At 34.8% G+C, this 24,440-nt stretch overlaps 1 protein-coding gene across 2 annotated transcripts in view; it reads right to left on the reverse strand.

Annotated features, from left to right (window-relative positions):
* The window catches only part of LOC141428940 (uncharacterized), a 102,852-nt gene extending 87,210 nt beyond the window's left edge, over positions 1–15,642 (reverse strand). The window contains exons 1-3 of one of the 2 annotated variants that reach the window (XM_074089016.1): positions 15,464–15,642; positions 15,289–15,381; positions 9,584–9,834 (exon numbers count right to left, since the gene is read on the reverse strand). In XM_074089016.1, the coding sequence (XP_073945117.1) occupies positions 9,584–9,698 (115 nt within the window). In that variant the 5' untranslated portion in view covers positions 9,699–9,834; positions 15,289–15,381; positions 15,464–15,642. Of the gene's footprint in view, positions 1–9,583; positions 9,835–15,288 lie in introns of both variants that reach the window. The other variant, XM_074089015.1, reaches the window with a different exon arrangement.
* Between the last annotated feature and the right edge of the window lie 8,798 nt (positions 15,643–24,440).

Genomic DNA, 24,440 nt, shown 5'->3' on the forward strand with positions numbered 1-24,440 from the left:
AATCGGCCAGGTCAATCAGGGACTTCCTACTGGCCGTGGAACAATAAATCATACTAAAGTATTACAAAAGAAATAAACGCTTTAGTTGTACGAATGTGACGATGCATAATTTACTCCACGTTTAGTAAGCTGTTTCAAGGAAAGGGTTTCGTGTGGTTTTAAACATTTGGCCGCATGCTATTATGGCTAGCTGGCTTGGGAACATGTTGACAAATCTGGGTAACTAACTTGTTTCCTTGTTTGCTTCATGCTTTGGTTCATGGCTATAATTAAAGGAACTGTTTGTTTTTAACGTTGTTCAGTTGTTTGGAATTTAAATTTAGTTCAATGAGAAATGAGAATAAATAGCTATTATGTACAGTCGAACCATTTCATTCCTGACAGACCGTAGAACGTTCATACGGGAACTTTTATACACATAATAAATTCCCTTGTCAAGCAATGCGATGTCACTATGAGTTTTTCTACGATAAGGTTTCACAGTGGGTCAGGATTCAGTGGTTTGAGTGTACTACAAAGGTCGACGTTCGGAATCATTTGAGTTTTCTGTTCTCAAAAGAATGCGGGATATTTAAAAATTACATTACTGGTTCCTAAGTGTTCCGTCTTTTATCTCGTATTAGTTTAACTATACCCACTTTTACGTATGTAATGTAAAGAACTAATGTTCATAAACAGTCATAGCCCAGTTCCGACACAGGATCTATTTGGTATCAATCCTAAATGTACTTGAACTATTAGTTAGCGTTTCATTTTATATCACACATCACTTTTAATTAGTATACGTGGCAGCCCAAGCAGTCTCCCGAAGACATAAGCTGTAAGAAATGAGTGCTCAATTATGCAACACCTAATTAAAAATACCCTTTCACTGGCTAGCTATAATTACTAACATAGTCTTAATACTAACAAAACTTTGGATCAAGTTGTCTGACTAAATCAATTATTATTATTATATAACTTATTTTAAAATGTAAGAGTTCCTGCGATTTTATCGTATTTAATAGCGGCTGGCTGTTTATTTTACATTAAAATCGAGGACATTTGACACTCGGCACGTAAATTGATATTCTTCTATCATACAAAATCGGATAAATGAGACATATGAATAAGGATTTAAATGAATTAAGGCTGAAGTTACAAGTTTCAATTACTGTGACACATGTAAATTATTAACTTTGTGGCTAATTGACAAGATTTCACATTTCTAAGACTATAATTTGATTCGTTAGCTGTATTCTGGTTGGAAAGAGAAAGACGCTGGCATTTTTAAAATTTCGCTACGATTATTAATTTATTTATTACAATTTTTTTAGATGTGCTTATTCTAAAAGGGCATAACTCCAAAACTACTAGGTACACAATAGATCCATTACTTTTGTCTAGTCTCTATTAAAAAAAAAGATCACGTAAATCTGACGTAGAAGTTGACAAAATTATAACAATAGTGTTGGCTAATTCAGATAAGTATGTTTTTTTTATTTTTTTGAATTAGGGAGAAATAAATTATAATAAATATTTTCCCATGTTCAGGAGGCAAAACTCTTTCGATTCCTGTAGTAATTTACAGGTGTTCAAAAAATGAAATCTTGTCAATTTATGTTTACTTATAGAACTTTATTTCTCAAAAGAAATTGTTACATTTCACTTAATGAGAACTTACAATTTATACCAGTGAGCACCATGAGGTGCACACTAACAAAGAAAAAAGAAAAACAATACGTAAACAACTAAAAGAAAACACTCAATCATTTCAGATGTAATAATCGGGTACTTGCGTCACAATTTACGCAGCAAATGAATAGAAAATAGAAATGGAATCTTATAGTTATAGGTAAGCACCTTTTATCTTCAGGAAAAAGATCCTATGGGAAAAGGAATTACAGGGGCGTTGGCAGGGCGGCAAATCAGCTTAAAATGGCCCTCAGCGCACGCCAATTGGAAAACTAAACTGTACGTAGAAGAATAAAATCAATACCCTCAGTTAAGTAAAGACGCAACGTTAATTAACATCGCATATGTGTTACTCTAGCTATTGGTGCAATGCAAAAAACAACGGCAATAGTGAAAGTGTATCAAGTTCTAGAAGAAACTATCTACTACACTAGTGCTTACCGTGGCTTAAATTAATAAGTTTAATTGTAAAAACAGGGCGGATAGAAGAGTGAAGGAGTAGAGGAGAAGCAAAGCTTGTTGAAAATTAAAATTTGGAGACATTTTAGTTGAAATCCTCATGTCACCCCACTTTCCTTTATCATCGTCATTATTTCATGCCTCTGGTCCATCGTTCGGCACAGGGCTTCCCTTAAATTGAGAGGGCTTGGACTGTCTTTCTCAAGTGGGCCCAGTGCGGATTGGGAACTTTACACACACCATTGTATTGGTTGTCACACTTTGTAGCTCTATAATGGCTTCCTCAAGTTGTTGTCTTGATTCGGTATTGGCTATACTACACTTCCCATATTATTTAGATACCTAATGCAAGGAACATTTCAACTAATATCATATCACTGAACAATCCTACCTACGCCTCATCGCTTATTTGAAAATCAGCCTCTGCTTAGTTAAAGGTGGATATAGCAATGTATCTACAAATTGCAGAGTATTCTAAAAAATTAAAGAACTTCCTAGAAACTTTCCAGAACTTTCAGGAAAATTTACTAAGTAAGTTTCCTACTATGAATAATTTATTTATCAGATTTTAATAAGGCAGGCATCTAGTGGGCTCTTAACATAATTTAGTTGGTAGCTATATTTCAGCTTTTGAGAGTTTCCCATATAATAAACGAGTGTTTACCCGCGACTTCGCACGCGTAAATCATTTTAGATCCAGCAGTCGAATTGAAGTTTTAGGGTTAGGAGAGGATAAGATTAAGATTTACTAAGTTGCCAAGGGAATTCCCAAAAAAAACATTCGAGATTTTATCCTAATCTCGTGAAGATCCGAAGATCGAGATAAAAGTAACCTATGTATTATTCCAGACGTCAACCCAACATAATATTATCAAATTTCAACCAAATCCAAAACCGTGGGATTCCCAAATATTTCAAAGTGGTTAACATCAATGTTGCATTAAAAACAAAACAACTCCAACAACTTTCATGACTCTATTTGTAATTTATTCGATTTGCCTAATTTTAAACCTAAACTCGTCGCTGTCTTAACAGTCGCCATCTTTAATTTTATGTCTGTGTAGTATTATGTGTGTGTATTTCTTACTCTTTCAAAAAACGGATATGTGCACAATATTTACTATTTTATTTATTTATTTTAAAGTAGATTTTTAGTAGGTACTGCAAAAATAAAGTTTCAAACTTTTGTTTTGCTAAATTAGCGGTTAAAATACGATAGCTCTTTATTTACTTATTTAAATGGAAATTTACCAGGGCAATGTTTCAATTGACATAAATCCAGCGGCCATCATGCTTCCAACGAACTGTGAATTGTATACAGTCTCGGAATACAATTTATTACAACCGTCAGACTATTGCGTCACAGTATACAGATTACCTACATAACTATATTATTGTTTTTCTCAAAAATGTCCGTATAAGTTGACATCATTCTATTATCAGATTTATCAGAAGGTGAAGTGCATAGTTTATGGTCAGCGAGAAATTAAAAAGTTAAAAAAGATTGCTGGCTCGCTAGCTCGAAAATAATGTACAAAGTCCATTATTGTCGAGTCTCAAACTTTTTAATAAGTTAAAACGGCCATGAAAAATGGCCGGTATCAGTTATTTTGTTGAAACTCTGGACTTTTTTCTTGGGTCTGAAACAGCTTGTGTGGAAAAATACACCTGCAGTTTTTTTTATGAAAAAAGGCGCGAAAACAAAAAAAAAATTAAATTTAAATGTATATTTTGATGAAAAGTTCATTTTAATAAAGAATTCTTCATAATTTTTTAGAAAAGCTTTATAATGTATTAAGCTCGGCTGGAATAGTAATTATTTTGATTTGATGTTCAGTAGGTGAATGTCATGTTAATGATCCTGTCAAACAAAAATTTGTTCTTATAACATTCTTTGTGTAAGACAACTTGTTTGTGGCAATTGTCTTTAATATTTTAAGCCGCACACCTAACATTCAACCTTATGGTGAAAAAAAGCTTTCTCAATATTGTGTATCTAAAAAACGGTATTCCCTTCTTTCGCAGATAGAAATTTCATATAATTTCGTTTCGCAGAAAATAGTTCATATAATATTTGGTCCTTGTGTTTTTATTTCGAATATTATTGTTTCATTTACTTGAATGAAACATATTTAATAGAAAAACTATTCAATGAATTTTATAATCTTAATTTATTATTTATCAAACTTTTTGTTCGGTAAAATATTATTATAATAGAATAGGTTAGAAATCGCTACCTATGAAACGATAATATTAGAAAAAATGAATGTTAAACGAATTTCTACTAAAATGTTGTCTGTAAAAGAACGGGATGCTTGGATGCTTGGATCTGGAAAAGGGATGCTTGGATGGTTTGGACATGTTGAGAGAATGAATGAAAACAGATTGACTAGGCAGATCTATAAGACCAGCGTGAATGGGAACGTTGGGAGAGGAAGGCCTAGACGAACGTACCACGATCAAATCGGGGACGTTCTGAAGAAAGGCGGGTCAGGAGTACTCTAAACCGACGTGCATGCATGAAAAGATTGATGAATGTAGAGGAAGCGAGTTTGTATGCCAGAATCGTAGCAAATGGAAGGATGTAGTCTTTGCCTACCCCGTTGGGAAAGAGGCGTGATTCTATGTATGTATGTAAAAGAACGTACAACCCTAAAAATCAAAACGCATTAAAAACGATCAATGCAAAATGAAAAAAAAAAGATACATATATTTTATTGATTATTTCCTTTTCGATTTTGAGATAAACGCTGTATTCACCTCAGCTAGAACATCAATTACTGGCTTCGTATTATTAAACGGACTCGCAATCTCTGCCGTCTAAACGAATACTCAGCCAGCAATAGCCTACTTCCAGCGTTAAGTAATAATGATGCAATTAAATGCTATTCTTGATCGATACATAAAACTGCTCGTATTGTCGCTTAGTCTGTCCACTATGCCTGGATGCGCGAACCTTTCTGCTAATGCAAAGGTAAACTCCGTATTCTCTGAACAAACTCCACACGAAGAGACCGTTATTTTTCCACTTTAACTGAAATTGTTTATTTAAATTTAGAATTTACGAACAGCTTCAACGGATTTTGAAGCAAGAACTCTTTGGAATATCTGTATATTAAACCATATATATTTGCTCATTGCAGGATAGGGGCATAATTATGCTGATATCAGATATGAAAATAATACCTACGTTCTTTGTTCTAAACAAACATGTATCTACAAAATAAATTGTCATTTAAAAAAAAATACTATATTTTTGTTAACATTTGCTTTAATTTTGACAATACATTTAAGTACAATACTTTAATTAAAATTTTGAAAATAAAAAGTTAGACCGAATGCACTAAATTTACCTAGAAATGCTGCGTTAGAAACAACAATTATTATGATTCACGACTTACGAATCAACATTTAGAATCAGGTAAGTATTAATTTTGCATTACTTTTGCTCTCCTTCATCTGAACCAATTTCCATGCATCGTTGCGGAGTAGCAAAGTATTCGCGTTTTAGTTTTAAGTCTTTATTTGGGCACTGAATTACCTTGAAATAAAATGTAGCTTAAATTTTATTATATAAACTGAGAAAATTCATGCTTCATAAAACTCAGTAAATATGAAATGCGACTATCTCCAAATTTTCCATCTGTTTGACATAAATTGTTTGAATAAATTGGCTCCTCATTTTTAATTTTAGTTAACTCGCCAACAACAAGCCCTTGACTCGAAACAACATTTCTACTTCATTCCGGTATTCAATCCAGAAAATGAGCTTTCATTAATTCTTGAATCTTTATAATTTAAGAACAGACAAGTTTCTGAACTGCGTTAATTTGATTTCAATGATTGATGTTAGATTTAGAATGCTTTATTTAAGGTTATTTCGACAACTTGGAAGTTGTCTGGAGTTGGAACTGTTTTACGTATACAACACAATTAACAATGCATTTAATGTCTAAGCTGAGAAATTCGAGATACTAAAATCTCGAATTTAATAGTTTGAATACTGAAGACTAGATTGATTTTAACTGACAACTAGCTGATAGGGTAGGTTAGGTTAGGTTAGGTTAGCTACCTACGTAGTTAGTTGTTCGAGTTGAGAAACTTCGGTATCACGATCCAGAATGTTGGACTTTTATATTTGCACACTAAGTAGATGACTTGGCACTAGGAGTCCTACATCTTCGAATAGTTATGGCTGGAGGCCAGAATTTTCGGTCACACTATTTAGGATCTAAGTCTTATCTCGTCTTGTCAGTGTCTAGCAAAGTTAAATATCTTAGAGACATAAAGACAAACACATGTTAATTTAAGATAAGCGTGGAATGCGTGTATCAATAGTCTGATATCTTTCTTTGAACGATTAAATTCAAAGACTTAATTGATGGTAATAAATAAACCTGACCTAATAAATAAACCTGTATTTGCACCGACGACTGAATGTTCATGTTTTTGAGTACTGTTTACTCTGGGATGGATTGTTCCTGTTTGCATGTGCGTTTTACCTACTATGCGTTAAGCCATAGTTAATTAAATAAAAAATAAAGTTCACGCTCACCAATAGAGCGAATATATTTTACTGCCGACCCTAACCTACATAAGATATCTCAAAATTTGACAAAAATATATTGTCCAGTTGATCAGCCAAGATTTTTACCATAAATTTTCGTTCAAGATGACGTCTTTAACACTTTGAGCTTCATCTAAATGTACAACAACATTTGTCAAACTCAACTCAAAATTCTATTTAAGATTAAATATTTTTGAAAAACTCTTGTATTGGCAGTTAATTGAACTAACTCAGCCCCTACCTGAAATATTTCGGATTAATTTAGTTAACAATTTTTATAACGCGTATAAATAATAAGTTGGGAGTGAAACGGGTTGACCGGATCCGGAACACTATATTGCGCTCCAAAACACGCATTGCTGATGTGGGTGCCAAGACTGCCAGGCTGAAATGGGACTGGGCAGGCCACGTCAGCCGTATGGACTTCGGCGGCGTGGCAGACCCAGGCGTCGATGGCGGGATGATCTGGACGCCTTTCTTCGCAGCTGGTCAGAGATCGCCCAAGAACGGGTAGAGTGGAGGACATGGTGGGAGGCCTTTGCCCAGCAGTGGGACAGGTCTACAGGCTTCTAAATATAATATAAAAAATAAAAGAAACAGACACATGCTGATCACTTCAAGACAATTGCCTTGGGTGTAATCTCCCTGCACCTGACTATACGTACCCAAGTTCTTTAGCTTGAACGGTGCATTGTCTGTATTTTTACAAGCTTTTCTATAGCTTGCCCTGTTTATTTATTTATTTGTTTGTTTATTTCCAATTCCAGCAGTCCAATTGACTTGAAACTTGACATATTAATGTAAATTTGGTGACAATGCAATAATCTGATAGTGACATCTTGGTGGTACTGCCAGGATCGTCTCTGCAGGAGGGAACTCCTCAACGGGTACCGACTTGAAATTTGGTACGGATGTGCAGTTTATATGACAATGCACTGTATTTACAGTCAACAAAAAGTACAGTCAGCAAAAATTTTGTATTAAAAATAAATAAATAACAGAAACTTATTTATTTAATATAGTTGTGGTATTTGATATTTCACTCCGCTAGAATGTTGTTTTGATTTGTAAGCCCATTGTTTTGTTAGCATCGAAACAGAAAGATAAATTGGGAAACAAAGGAAACACGAAGATAAACGAGGCAGATATGTGGGGATCGTGATGTTTCACAGATCAACAGGATCCCATTTGTATACGAGACTCTTTCTAGTATACGACATCAGATTGTAGTCGGATGTAGGTATGGTACCTACGTATGTTTTTGTATTTATTTTATACTACCCTTGCAGATCAAAAGCAAACCGTACTTCCTGGCTCTACTTTCTTGGGCTTAGAAAGCTGATGTAGACAAAGAATAAGGCTGGATTTGTCGAAGTTCTTGCGATAGAGACCTGTGATATTTTTACGGTTCGGTACCTCAAAAGGAAATAAGGAACTTTTATGAAAGCATTTCTCTGTCCTTGTCTATCTCTCTCTTTGACTGTCTCAGGAAGACGTGAAAGTATGAAGTGGGTTTTTTATCGTGTACTTAGGTATGAGTACAATTCCTTTTGAAGCTGTCAAAAAATTCATTTTTTAGTGTCAGTGATTAAACCTTTGGGAAAATTAAAAATGTTTTTTTTTTATTAATAAATTATCCTTCCACGCGGGCATACAATTAAATACTGGGACGAAACCAGTTCGGTACTAGCTTCATCACTCTTCATAGAACCACTTGGGCTTTGAGACCCTGTATTCATAGGGCCCGGGAGCACATAGACTCTTAAAAGATTTGCACAAGCGCTTGGTTGATACAACTGATAATCAAAGAGCCGGCAGCTATCTCTCAACTCTGCTAGCCTTTTGGGCCACAGGGGCCATTTTAAGATTTAATTTAGCTTTAGCGACTAGTTTTTTTTTAATTATTATTTCTTTATTATTTAGTTACAAATTAATTTAACGTTCATAAGACACGCTGACTTAACTTTGCCGTATTGGCGCGCTTTTTACTCTTTACTGAAACCGAGGAAATAATTTACCAGCTCACTACGCATCCATCAAACTCGCAGACAATGCGTGTCACGTTTTAATTTAATGACGCGCTTAATTTCCACTCGGTAACCCGGTATACGTGTCGTTGAGTGTATTTTATCGTCGACATTTCACAAGGAAATCGGCGAAAGTAATTTTGGCAATTACATGTAGTACTAATGTACGGCTCGTATTTGAAAACCGAGGTAACTAACCCAGTTGTATCGAAGTTTCAAATTATCGTCAAGGAGATGAGTATCTTAAAACACTTTTGATATTAATCCCTACGTGGGAGAAGGTAAAGAAATTGCTTTGACGCTCTGATAACATTTAATATCAGCAAAAACGCTACCATGTTAATGTAGCTTAAAAAAACTCCCAAAAAACATGTTATTTTTTACTCAAAACTGTTTTATACCATCTAAGTTTTATTTGGACGACCTAGCCATATGTTTAATATAATGTATGTATTTTTTCATTATAATAATGCACATAAATACATCAGTTATGTACTCGTAGTAAATAAATACTCAGAGTACAAAGTTTACTTTAATTCAAGTCTCGAACAATTTGTATAAGTTATTATACAATACTTATTCATTTATTTGAGTAAATAACCTAACAGATTTACTTCCCGAAAATTTCAAGTTCAAGAAACTAATGACCCAAAACGCGTGAAACTAAACAAATACAACCTTTCCCATTTTCCGTACCATCGCCCATGAATTATTTAACGTAAGTGAGAAAATAGATTGTACGTTAATCCGTTCACCGCATTCGCAGTCTTTATCAAGCTAAACCGAGCCCTGATTTCAACACGATACAGTTGCGTATTCAATGATTATATTGCAGTTTCAATTTGAACAGACTCACCAAGATTATCCGCCCGGTACAATGGGAAAATTGCTATCCACAGGACAGCTAGGAGGCCGGTTTTCCGCGTCATCTCTGCTTCACTCGTCGTGCATACGGAGATAGCTGCGTCCATTCAATTCACACATGTTTTATTGATACACGGCTCGATTTTTGTATGTGGTTTTCCATTGATGCACTGGCGAGGTAGAGCCGTTGAACTGACTTCATTGACATAGCTCAGCGATATATTCTCCAGCCTTGCGGGGTAACTGAAACAATTGATTCAAATCTTATATCCTATTGATACTTTAAGTGCGAAAATCTATTTGTCTCTTACCTCCTCACACTTAAACCACTAAACCGATATACATATTTTGGTATGGAGAGAGCTTGAGATTTTGGTAATGACGTAAGACAGCTTTCATAGTGAAAATCATCCAAGGGGTTAAAAGGGGGGTAGCAGTTTGTATGGAAATTCTATCATTTTTGAGATTAGAGATTTGAAACTAGGACGTTAATGCGTCTCAGTGATTATGTTAAATCAACCCCGAAGGAGGTGAAATATGGGGTAACAGTATGAACAATTTTTAACATTTGCCTTCTAGTACTTGTACTATGTACTAAACTAACAATTTTTTTTCCCTGATTTTATTAATTTTCTCACCCTAATAAACAAAATCACAAAATGAGTTGTGAAGGTTAAAATAAGCAGAAGGAAATTCCACCGAACACTTATATCAAAAAGACCAAAACATAATTTAATCATCACTAAGTTATATCTTACATACTAGCTATCTTACATAATTAAATAAATCATTTTAGAATACATAATCGTGGTTTGGCTGGGGCTAATTTACGTAATTTAGCAAAACCCTACAGGGACGTATTCTAATTGAATATGAGAAAGTAATTATCGTTTAGCTAAGTAGTTAAATCACGTTTCGGTGGTGCTCTTAGCATTTTTAAGCTATAAAATTTAAATGACCTGAAGTAGGTAAATAAAGTGTTGTTCGAAACTCACATTGGATTGAATCAATCTGAAAGTCACGTTCGAATACAATTAAAAACTGAGCAGTGGATTGCAATAAAGCAAGTCTCAAAACAATTCAAGCAATAGTTTTTTTTTTCTGGCCATGGAGGCAGGTTCATTCAGCCAGTCAGCAATGTAGAAAATATTTCCCGCCTTAGGCTATTACTCAATATAACTGTTCTATAAAAACAAAAAATTGTGTGACCTGCCTGTTATCAAAGCTTAAACAAAATAATATTAATAATGCGACTACGAATCAGTAATTTGAAACATTACAAAAGTGCTAAACGGTAAAAGTACGTAACTTTTAGAGTGCAAGCTTGGGCAAATTACGAGTATACATAAGTTTGGAATAGTACTTCAATGAAAACTCCTGCGTAATAATGAAGTTCCCAAATACTTGTATAATCAATTTGCGAAATTTTGTATGCTTTGTTTTAAGCTTAGTTTTAGATTTTGAAAATTACAATTATAACTTCCACGTGTCATAAGATATTGAAGTAAAATTTTCTTTGAATTGCGTTTACGTAAAAACTAACAATTTCATTAAAAAATAAACAAAATAAGCTCAAGAAAATAGTTATATTATGTTGCTTTGCTTGTAATTTACTGCCATGAATTAGTTTAAAGACCTGTCCTAAATTATGTCTGGCAACTCTACCTACAGACGACGACACTATCTAGGGGCAAACTCCGAAATTCGAAATTTTTCCATCATATGCTGTCCCTCACACTCATACTTTCCTAAATACTACTAGCGTGAGGTAAATGGCTGGCTCTTATACTACTTACCTGTTATAAGTACTACAATTCTATATAAGCGTCGCTTTTTTGTATAAAAAAGTCAACATGTATATTGATTTGTAGTATCTTTGTGCACACTTTTTTGTGGCAGAGGGAGGGATTGCATACGGGATAAGTTATAACGCACCCCGTACTTTTTACCTACTTTCACACACATTGAAAAGTAGCATGGGTCACAACCAAATATTTAAAATATCTGCTTAAAACATAATATACCACGTTGAGTTTCTTGCCAGATTCTTCTTAGCCTGCTTTGCTTGCTAGCCTAAATTGAATAAGTACAAATATTTTGACTTTGAATATACGAGCTACTTAACTATAGGTAGTGAAGTTGACTCTAAAATAACTGAGATAAGACTCAACATTAGACTGCTTCGTGCATGTGCATCGTCTCATCATACAGACGTAAGTATACGGCTTAAAGAAAACAATACGTGTGTACTAACGCTCTTTTTCTCTTGTACTGCTGATATTAAAGGAGTACATGTATTCTAACTTAACTCATTCCCTGATTATACTCAGTACGCGCTCGTTATATGAGCGTATATTGTATTATCATCTCTTTTGAACTTCTTATGAAAGACAGAGACACGCTCTCCTCTTCTACAGTGATGGGAGTAGCATTTACTTTAAAGCTAGAAACTTAAAATAAAAATAGTTACCTTTGATATATTATATGTAAAGTTCTTCTTTGAAATGTTCGCAATGAAATTAAAAATCAACTCAAGCATAAATATGAAGAACTTGTTAATTATTTTTGTCTAAGAGATTTTATATATTACTAACTATGTATAAAGAGTGCTTGAATGAATCCACGTTGTGCATAACAATAATTTTAGTTTTATTTGCAACTAAATATAATTAATTTAAGGTCGAGATTATCGTACACGTCTTTGTCAAGTATTTGTTTGGTTTCAAGTTCCCGAAGAAACAATAAAAGAATAATGAGGAAAAGTCTGTTGTTAGCAAACATTTTCCTTCTATCGTGGCCAACGAATCAAGAGTTCCGAATCTCACATTATCTCACAAGCAAAAATAAATAAAAACAAAGCCGGATGCCAAGTTTTATTCTGGCTTCTTGATGTAAGAACTCATTTATAGTAACATTAAACCGTCTACGGCATAAAGTAAAATGCGGGCTGCCCTCAATTGCCTTCATTTATTTCTTAAGGAATTTTACGTAAAACGTGTCCCTCCTTTTATTCCTGGGGGAAGGAATTAACGTCGAGGGAACAGTGATTTTTATTTTTAAAGGTTCGGCTTAAGCTGACAGACGTGTAAGGCTTTTACCTAATGGCTTTATCTTTGGCTGTACGATATAGATGTAGCTCCGAATACCGCGACCGTCAAATGGAAACACTAATATATAAATAAACAGGGTAATTGCTAACTGGGATACTCATCTAAATGTGGACGCATTGTAAGTACCTAATATTGAAATAAATCTGGCAGTGAAAATTTTATTTAAAAACACAAACGGGTTACATAAATAAATGATATGTTATCGATGCTAATAAAGCATGCTGTGACTAGTGTTGCCAGGCGTCCTGATTTGCGCGGGACGTCCTGATTTTCAGAGGCTTGAGGACGCGTCTTGTTTTGTAACTGATCGGGACGCTAAGTGTCCCGATAATACAATAAACTTATATTAATTCGAGCAAGTTTAACTATTATTGTACGTTTTAAATGATATTGTAACGGATAACGTTTTAAATCGAGTTTAGCGCGACATGTTTCGGGCTAATTCGTAACCACTCTGCTCACGCGACTCATATAAAATAAGATACTATTTTATTTTTTATTTGTCCTGATCTAAAACTTGAAATCCCGATTCGTTTTATCTATCCCAATATTAATTCAATCAAACCTGGCAACACTACGAGCTGCTGCTGACTGACCAATCACAATGCAAAGTCTTAACCACTATAGTTACTTGAAATTTAGCAATGTCCTCAGCAAGCCTTGTGTAACCTAGAGTAGACCACTATCGATTTTCAAAAATTCCAAGGTGGCGGAAAGCTAAGCTATTTTGAATTGTTCTAAGCCCATAGCGTTCCTTACGATCACCGCTATCTGTCTGTCTGCCTGTAGCGGGGTTGTACAGTCAATTACAAAAATATCGATACGGTCAAAATTGCAAAAATATGCATACATGACTTTATTAACTTATAGTTAAGGTCTTTTACACATATTTTTGTATCTTTAACCGTATCGATATCTTCGTAGTTGACTGTACCTATCTTTCGAAACAAATTAAAACCCTAGATTTTTTTTCAGTGCGTATTTTTATGATCGCTTTAACAATAAATAAAATAAAAGTCGAAAGGCAAAACTAAAATAATTTTTTACTTCTCATGCTCGTAAAGTTCGTATTTAAGCTAGATCTGGCGACATAAAATGGTCTAAGACCAAGGCAATCAGGTGTCAACGGCCACAAACAAAAAAAAAACCTTTTTTTTAACATCTTTTCATTTATATAAAACTAAAAATCAATCAAATCAATTAAAAATAAATCAATAAACTAAAAAAAATATAATTATATAAAATGCATGAAAAATAAAAGGTTTTGTACGTACATAGAAAATGAATAATTGTTTCTACTGTTGCTATTTCATTTCCTCGCAATCTAAGTAAAAAGCAGAGTGTAAAACTCAAGCATTAAACCCAGCCGGCTCGGGTGGCTATATGAACGTCTTGGGTAAAATGACCAATAATATCAAAACATGAACTCTAATGCCTTAATAACAGAGTGCATGTGCCGATATTTAGACCACTTTGACCGCTCCGAATTATCTGGTGGCAACTGTACAAAACCATAATATGGGAAAATTAATAAACGCGCGTACTGTTTTATCGGGTGCAGCCGGCTGGTCGAAATAAATTCAGTCGTTTTCTAAATAAACGTCCAAGATTGTTATTTATTGAAGTAAATAGGAAGACATCCTATTTACTTCAATAAAAATAATACTCTCCACCAAAAATTGTTTGGTTTAACGACCGGATAGTCAAGTGGTTAGAGAACGGACTGTAATCTTGAGGTCCCGGGTTGAATCCTCGGTCGGGGCAGATCTTTATAATTTAATGAATAATAAGATTGTTTGCTCTCGAGCCTTGGAAATTTAATAACGTATGTATTTGTCTATATCAGTATGTCACATCTGTTACTTAGTTCCCATAGTACAAGGTTTGCTTAGTTTGGCACTAGGTCGATTGGTGTCAATGTCTCATGATATTTAACTATATCAATGGAAAATCGTTAGGTGTACACATCCCAGCCTATATACGTCCCACTGCTGGGCACAGGCCTTCTCTCAGAATGAGAATGCTTGGGCCGAAGTTCCCACGCGGGCCCAGTGCGAATTGGGAACTTCACACACTCCATTGAATTTCTTTCCTTGCGATATTTTCCTTCACCGTTAAACTCGTGGTAAATTTCAAATGTAATTTCGCACATTAATTTTGATAAACTCAGACATGTATTCCTATTTTTACCAAATTTACACCTAATTTACAAAATAATCATATTAAAAGTTGCGAAAGTAGAACGGGACGTTTACAGGATGTTTGGATACGACATGATTAAATGTGATCGACAATGATCAAAGCCGCTCTGAAGTAAAGAGGAAAAATCATGATATAATTTAAAGACCCTTATAAAATTTCAGTAAGATATCATTTTACAAACTAAAAAAAAAAAACAGCCAAGTGTGAATCAGACTCCCGCACCAAGGGTTCCAGATACAAATTCCTACGTATCTATGAATATAATTGGTTCAATTGTACGATTAAAAAATACATACTTAGACTGTTAAAACCATAACCCCCTCCCTTTAGCTTTGTCTTAGTCGGGTAAATAAAATGTAAGGACTAGGAAAATGCTAGAACTCACCCTGTTCGATTATCTCAAATCCGCTTCACGCCGTTAAAATTAGTTATGAAAAGAAAAACACGCCTCGATGCGTCCAGTCCCTAATTAGCACCCCTGAAAATAATCAACCGGCTTTGAAATCAACACCGTACAAACGAAGAATAACACTTAATTTATAAAATTTTCTGAACGCAACCTTTTTTAATTGGAACTAAAAATTCGAGACACGTTCGCTCATTATTTTTTAATCCACAACACTTGACACTGGCACATGAGGTTCACTTTTGTATTTGGAATTGTGAAAAGTTCGTTGCACGCGCGAATGAATGGAGGAACGAATGATTTCACGTGCGCGGGTGCATGCGTCAACGGCTCGCGAGCGACTGGCCTCGTCTCATTCAGATGACTGTATTTTCAGAGCTTTCGCCAGATTCAATGCTGCGCAGAACGTTTATCACACAACGCGGACTGCCGCTGAAACTGAAATATTGCTGAAGTGGTTTAATCGGTATTTGCTAATGTAATGTAGCCTTAAGACAGGTAGATTGATGCAGACGAGACAAATAGTTTTTTATAAGCCTTTTAATTCATGTTTAATTTTTTGTGTGAAGGCAATCACATTAAAGCACAAAATAAAATGGTGTTATACTAACTAAAATCATCCCTAGCTTTTGGAACTCAATTAATTAAAATTAAAACTCATTATGGCACAATGACACAGTAAACATAAAATAACAGCAAACTGAAAACTTATATCCGTAGACAGCGATCCGAAATTTATGTACTTATACCTTTAATTTGGACTTATTTATGAAACCGTAAAAATAAAAGTATTGTCCAATCTTTAACTTGTTCAATGGCAATGGCCCAATATCTACTTCAAATTGGTAAAGACGAAGTAGTTTTAGCTCAAATTTAAAGCTATGATCAAGTGAGCTTATATACTTAGGCGAATATTAAAAAATGAGTGTCGAAAACTACTAGGGTAGTATTACGAGTATTTATAAATATTATAAGGGAGAACATAATTGCCACTCTCCTTAAATTGGTTGTAATAACATGGTATAAGCATCGTTCCATTGTGCTCGTAACAAACATTCAATTCTTTCGAGGTTTTAAAAAAATATATAATTGTGATCTACTTATATAGGCTGAGATGAGAGTCGTAAAAGATCAAATACCTTGTCAATTAGTGAAAATTACCATTTAAAAATAGCGTCAACATAATAGATAGATCCGGGTAAGGCTGAGAAGCGTTTCAAATGCAGTTTGTGTGTTTTAGAACAATTGACGGGTATGTCCACGAACAAAACGCAATTGTTTGGTCGCGGAGTGAGCGCAGGAACGCAATGGCTCTTGTGGCGAAGCATCGGACCGCGGCGTTTCGAGGAAGTTTCAATTTTGCGGCGTCCAAGTGCTGGAATGATTTTCCCCCCTCTATCCAAGAAGCGTCTAGTGGGTACACCTTCAAGCGCGAGCTGAAGGATTACTTATTGACGCTCCAAAAATTCCTTCCCTAAACCAGCACTTTGGCGTACCATCCACATTGGTATTCCGGCTTGTTGTTTTTAAACAATTTATTTATCCCTGCTTTTTACTTTTTGTTAGTGGTCATTTATTTATTTCTTGGTCACTTATAATTTAATTTAACTTTTTTTTTATTTACGTGAAGGTTCGTGGTTTTTTTTTATATTATTTATGCCTCGTTCCGTGAGTCACAACGGTTCTGGCGGAAAATCAGCGCTGCCCGTATCATTATTAGTCCATTAACAATCCGTATTAGTGAATAAATGTCTTCTTTCTTTCTTTCAATTGCGTACTTTGTGTATACATAGTATGCGTAGTACGCGACTTATATGGCTGCTCTATGGGAAGAAAAAAGTGCTGTCAACGCGCGTTTAAAAAACGCAGGTACCCAAAAGCTCTTAGTTTATGGAGACATTCGTCGCTTTTCGTAACACAAGATACAGCTATTCAAACGCTTCTAAGCCCTAGCAAATACTCGTATTAACCCTTTATAAATAGGTCGTGAAACTGTTTTCAAACTGTTCTCTGGGGCCCTACGTCAGCTGCGGTCGATCGTCTCGGTCCCATTTCTCGGCGAACGCCTCTAACGCCTCCCGTGATTAATTTAAATTACTATACCGACTTGTCTGCTAATTAACATAATCTGCTAAACGTGTAAACACCGAGTATTGTCTGAACAAAACTTTGTGCGTTACAATGTGGATTAAAGAGGAAATGGATAAATGATTCAATGTAATTTTCATACACGTTTTCTAGCGTTTTAACATCAAAAGTTTTTAAGACTATAAGCCTTAACCGTTTGGCTGCAAAACCTACACGCGACAGACAGGAATATGGTCAGGTTAGCTTGAAAAGATGCCTTTTAGGGATAAGTTCTCCCTTGTACTCTTGGTTGTCTTGTTTTTTTATATATTATCTTCGTGTTTTATGTACAATAAAGTGTTTACATACATACAAACATACATGGTTCCCTTTAGACTTTTTGGATACGGAACCTCTAAAAAACACGGTTATTGTCTAAATGTTTTAATGTTTACTTGGGCACAAACGGTACAATTTAACTTAGATCTATCAAACTTATACCTAACATTAACCAATAGTGATGCCACCGTTAGATAATACATAAAAATTAAAGAGGGTTGGTGTATCCATATCACATCTTTCTTCATTTGCTTTTCATTACAAACCCGTGTCCCTATTGCACTTGAAACGAAACGTTAATACAATTCACAGATATATACAACTGTTGATTAATCTACTACCCCTTTGAGAATATCCAAACGTGATTATTAAATGTGATCCAGAAACTTCGTGTAAAACACTTTCATCTAATTTCCTAGCTGTTGCTTTGGCGGGGAAAATTCACTTTTAGCTAGCAGTAGGTACTTGAGAGTAGTAGTTTGAGCATAGTGAAACTCAACGAATACTTACTCTGTCGCTAGAGTTCAGTGACACCATTTTATTTTGTAACATGTATGCGTCTTCCTTATCTCCTTAAACATTCAGTTTGTAGAAAGGGTGATCTTGTGTTTGCGTTTTCCAGCAATTTTCCAGCTATTGTAAGTGCCGTACAATGCAGAATTTTAATGAATATGGCAAAAAACAAAACTAACGTGGATATCTTGCAAAACTTCACTTTTTGCGCCTAACTGGCCATGAACGTGGATGTTTGTATCTTTTATTCGTGGCTTTTAGTTTGTACTTTGAGATTAAAGCATTCATAATATAAAGGGTAGTTCGAAAACTTGCGCGGCTAAACGTCCTTGAGGGTGCCTTTTCACCAGAAATGTGCTACACTACGTTGCTATGGATGATTAGTGTTGTGAAAAACACTCATTTCGAGGCTTAAAGACTCGAACTCTAAAGACTCTCGAGGCTTAACGACTCAAATCCCGCAAAGACGATTTATTACATCCATACGCATAAAATAAGCCAATTTAATTCTCAAATATAGTCGAGTCTTTAAGACTCTGGAGTCTTAAGGGTTCGAGTCATTAAGCCTCGAAATGAGCGTTATCCACAACTCTATATGGATGTGTTTGATATCCACCGCATACACACATAAATACATTGGTCCACATAGCATAGCACTGGTAGAAACGGACTCAACTTAGCTATGTTTTTTATATAGAAAGATGCGTGCTGTGAATGCGTGCGTCTACTGGAGCTGCGCGCGCATCTTAATCGCACAGCTGCCCTGCGGCTGCGCATCTTCATAGCGCATCTTTCTCTAACGGCTACATAGCTTAGCATTAGTGGAAACGGTCACATAGTTTCACATCCCCACAGCATAGCTGCATAGCAACATCTCGGGTGGAAAGGCCCGACTCTACATTTTACTTCAGTCTGCGCGTGACTACGGCCACTGCAATGTGGTTGAAACGTTGAGGTAACTTTAGCAATATCGTTGCGATAATATCTGTTGTAATATTAAATTACGGGGGAAAATTACGAAAGTTACAAACATAATATATTTAATTTCAGACAAATGAACTGGATGGAACTTTGCGAATGAGAGCCTACTTTTAAAATTTTAGTTAACATTAGCCTAACAAACATTAATAAAAGTACCTGGGCGACCGAACTCGGGCTAGAACTCGTTAGTAAGCGTTTTCCCAGAGAGAGACCAAGCTAGATCGATTTTTCATCCCCGATAACCTCTACGTACCAAATTTCTTCGAAATCGTTGGAACGGTTTCCGAGATTTTGATTATATATTATAATAGATTAGATGAAATTCGGTATGTAGGGGTTTTTGGGTTCTTGTATACATGTATAATATATACATACATATATTATATTATATATATACAAGTTTTTTTTTAATTATTGCTCGTTTAAAGGTTTAGATAGACACAGAGCGTCAGGAACAACGATGTAGGAGCTTCAGAGTGATTTATACACTTCAGGATTAAAATGAGTTGGAATCTTAAATGTCTTAGTCAAATGTGTAGTATATTTTTACAAATACAACGACCAAGGAACGGTACCGGTAGTATTTTTTTATATATAATACAGAGCAAAAGAGAAAATTAAACCTTGATCTAGAAAAAAAAGGAAAAGAGAAAAAAACGCGATCACTACTTCATTAAATTAAATGTATTCAATTAAAAACGCAAACATATTTTTGATTTCAATTTACCGGTAAAATTCAAGTGGCCCTATGCTTTTGAGTAGGAAGTAAATAATAAACAAAAAAATATCACGGATTTTACTAAGATATTCAGGGTTCAAACTCTTTCTCCAATACTCCAGTGAATCATCTCCTCAAGTTTTAACAACATTATTCCTCACAACCTAGATACCACTTTGTAAGCACAGATAATGTTATTGTAGTGTCAGGTGACACCGGACACATCCATAAATGACATGGGCGGAATTAAACAGTTTTGCATAAAACATTCCACTAGCTCTATTGGCCGGAAATTAACACACCACCCAATCATGTAATGGTTTCATATTAAAAAGTAGTTTATCTTCCGTTATTCCATTATCAATATTGCTCCGCTATTCCAGGAAAGGTGAAGCCTTTATTTACCTAATTTACACGTTCTTTACAAGAAAAAATAATTGTGCTAGGTGTTATTGGGAACGCGCTACCTCTAAGAGAAAAAAAGAGAAAACATCACAAGCTGTTTCAGACCCAATAAAAAAAGTCCGGAACAAAATATTTAAAAAAATTTAGACTTGGCTGTATACGACTTGTGCCAACATTTCCATGGCCTTTTAGGGTTTCGGAGCCAAAATGGCAAAAACGGAACCCTTATAGTTCCGCCATGTCTGTCTGTCTGTCTGTCCGTCCGCGGCTTTGCTCAGGGACTATCAATGCTAGAAAGCTGTAATTATGCACGGATATATATGTAAACTATGCCGACAAAATGGTACAGTAAAAAATTTAAAAAAAACCATAGACGTAAAGTAGGGGTGTTTTTTTTTCTCATCCAACTCCATAGTGTGGGATATCGTTGGATAGGTCTTTTACAACCATTATGGTTTGCTAAGAGGATTTTTCGATTCAGTGATTTGTTTGCGAAATATTCAACTTTAAAGTCCAAGTTTTCATTAAAATCGAGCGTCCCCTCTCTAAAATCTAAACCGGTGGATGGAAAATTTAAAAAAAAATCAGGATGGTAGTAAGTATATCAAACTTTCAAGGAAAACTATAACGGCTAAGTTTGCTTGAGAATTATTAGTAGTTTATGAGTAAATAGCAGCCTAAGGTATAAAATATACCTAAACTTGGAAGATTCCGTATAAAATACGAAATCCTTAGAAAAATATTACTTATTTTTTTCGTAATGGCTACGGAACCCTATTTTGGGCGTATCCAACACGCTCTTGGCCGGTTTTTTTATTAACTTTTATTGTTTTTGTAATGGATTGCAGGCGCGCTAATTTATTATTGTCGAGTTAGCGCGCCTGCAATCTTTTTAACTTTTAATTTTTCGCTGACCATAAACTATGCACTTCACCTTGTGATATGTAAAGAATACCTAATGTCAACTATTACGGTTTTTTTTTTAAAAAAGGTACTTAACTTAAAAATTGTTTCCCCGTTCGATAATATTCATTATCAAGTTTTGATTTTTTAAATAAATAAAAAGTGAAATATACATTATTTTTAATCCTTGTCTGTAAAATTTTATTACCGAAGGCTTCTTGCCTTGTTCTGGAAAGAAAATAAAAAGTAATAAGAAAGAAACACGAGAAAAAAGAAACGAGGAATGTACCATTCTAATTATTCGTTTGCTTCGATATTTCTTAACAAAGAAAAGTTCAATGCGATGCAACTTGCAAAAGAAGTACCTATAAGTGGATAAATCAGTAAAATACGAGTACTAATTGGATTTTATGCAACTTTACTTACTGTACCTATTTATTTACTAGAATGAGGAATGGATGAAAATTTTAGAAACGCTTGAAACTTTTTTTATCGATAGGAATAACCTTTCTATTAACAGAAAAAAAATAAGATTTTTAAGTATTGAGCGACGAAGTACTTCACTTTTTTAATGCTCCAGCCATTTAAGCTTACGCCTGATAGTAAAGTATGCAATTGTACTTTGAAAAAATCGCGCATCTCAAATCAATAAACCTTCAAATAATGTTCATGTGCGGTACCTCAAGTGCCAGTAATTTCACCGGCTGTCTTACTCTCCACGCCGAAACACAACAGTGCAAGCACTGCTGCTTCATGGCAGGATTAGTGAGCAAAATGGTGGTAGCAATCCGGGCGGACCTTGCACAAGGTCCTACCACCTGCAAGATCTATAAAGATAATAATATCTAAATTTAAAAAGTCGACGGTCAAAATATCGAAAAGTCGATATTTTAACGATCGATATTTCAATTTTCGATATTCAGATACGTGTCCGTTTATTTCCTTGTATCAATTTTTCTCCTCATAAAATTTTCATAACAAGTAAACTCAAAAATAATAATATGTATATTTATTTACCAGAGAACCAAAATATATACTTGAACACTTAGCATTGCATCTCAAAGTAAGTTTGTAATCGCGTCTTTTCAGTCGCGAAGCCTGTTCAGCTGAAATCACGATAAGGCACCCCTATTCCGGCAGAATTTTGTCACGGACTCAAACCAGTTTAAACGTAACAGATAACTTTGAAACAGTTTTAAACCAACCGGAAAGAAGGGTTGCTAAATAATTTTTGGTTGTCATCACAACCAGCGATCATTCTATGTTTAAGTAGGTACAGTCGAGTTCATAAACTTGTGAGCAAAAATTTGATCAAAAATATCCGAACACGCTTCTACGCCGTTAACAATAGAGTCGTGTTCAGATATATTTGATCAAATTTTTGTGTACAGAATCAGAATCGTTTATTTGCTAGAATACAGTATAAATGGTGTACAGTACAAGTTTATGAACTAATGTAATGAGTTTCAGTAAATAAGTGCGACCTTTCATCGATGTAAACTGGTAAATACGATACGCTTAATAAATCGAGGCGAAGAAGAGAGACCTTTAAATTTTTTAACTCTACGGAACCAAAGCCTTCTGTACATTTTTTTTAGTTTTTAAGACCTGTTTAATTATTCATTCATTGATAATCTTTCTGTGATAGATATTTGTGCTGCCTTCTCTATCTAGACACGCGGTAGCGCGTCAAGCCAAGTTCAAGCTAACCGAACTGGCGAGCAGCACCGTGTGTAATTTAACACGAACCATTTGGTGAACACTTTTGACCCCCTCATAACTAAAACACTATTTCACATGAACATGTCAAATTTGGCCCATTTATTGAAACTTGCGAGATACATATGTGCTCCAAATTTCATAAACACACCTCACACGATTATTTTAATATTAACGTCCAAAAATCGTCATGTTTAGGTATCACTATTCGAAAATTTGGCTTGCTGGTAGAAACTAGCCATCAAACAGAGCTCTCCATGACTGTTTTAGTAGGTACTTAATAATAATTCGTATAATGAGAACTAGCCAAGTCCGACCTTAGGCTTCAATATACTATCCCAAGTTATAAGAAGAAATGATATTTTAACTTGTCATAAAATATTTTTATACACAATTCTGTCACTTAAAAATTATCAATGACTAGTGAAACAGGCCCTTAGTTTACTTATCATCATTGAATAGATAAATACTGTATTTTTATTTTAAAAAATATTGCAAAAGAAAAGAATAAGAAGCCACCTACGACAATACAAAAAATTGTACCGAAGATTTTATAACTTCAAATTTCTAGGGTATTTCCGTACTTGAAAGGTCGAAATGTAACCCTATGACTCGCGTGTCCGTCCGTCCATCCGTCCGTCCCTTCATCCGTCTATCCGTTTATAACATAGGTTTTACAGCCAAATGAAACATAAATTTTCAATAAGTTAGTTACTTACTGAGATTGGTTTTTGGGGTCTTTTTGTATTTTTTATTTCAACTCCTAATTTTGTTACTTTTACGGTCATCCCGTAAAATCCATCCATTAAGTGACTAAATAAGAAACAACAAGCTGAGATATGTGGTGCATAGGAGAAATTTGTGTCTGTACTCCTGTCCAGTGGTGATGTAGCGGTATAGCACGCAGCACGGAATGCTGAGGACCTGGGTTCGATTCCCAGCGCTGGTCTCTTTTTCTGGTTTTTCTGTGCATCTGCGTTTCAGTGTGTATTTTCGATATTACTTACTGAATAATCTAAATTATATTATTTTCTTCAATGTGCTTATTTGAATATTAATTATATTAAAATATAATATATATAACTTAACTTGGTGAAATACCGGTTTAACGCTAGGAATCGATGATTAATTTTTGATAATCCAAGCAGTACAGACCCAATCTGTTAGCTGTCACTCGTTAAGTAAATTGGTGGTCTCTCTCCAACAAACTGACGTCTAGTTTAGCGACGCCTCCAGTCGGTTGGAAAACGCGATAGCGCCTATCACCCCATCTTGTGACGAATACGGGCAGTTTCAAACGAGTCTGATAACTTTTATTTTATCTGTAGGAAAGATAAAAAAAAATGCTAAAAGAAACGAATAGGGGCGTTATATTATAACGTTAATATTATCCATCATTGAACTAAAAAAACAATTGGTAAAAATTTATAAGGCATAATTTATCCCTAAATTAATTCTTTGCTGTGCAATCGCTATTAGAATGAAG

The sequence above is a fragment of the Choristoneura fumiferana genome, chromosome 6 (assembly GCF_025370935.1).
Source record: "Choristoneura fumiferana chromosome 6, NRCan_CFum_1, whole genome shotgun sequence".
Taxonomy (NCBI): domain Eukaryota; kingdom Metazoa; phylum Arthropoda; class Insecta; order Lepidoptera; family Tortricidae; genus Choristoneura; species Choristoneura fumiferana.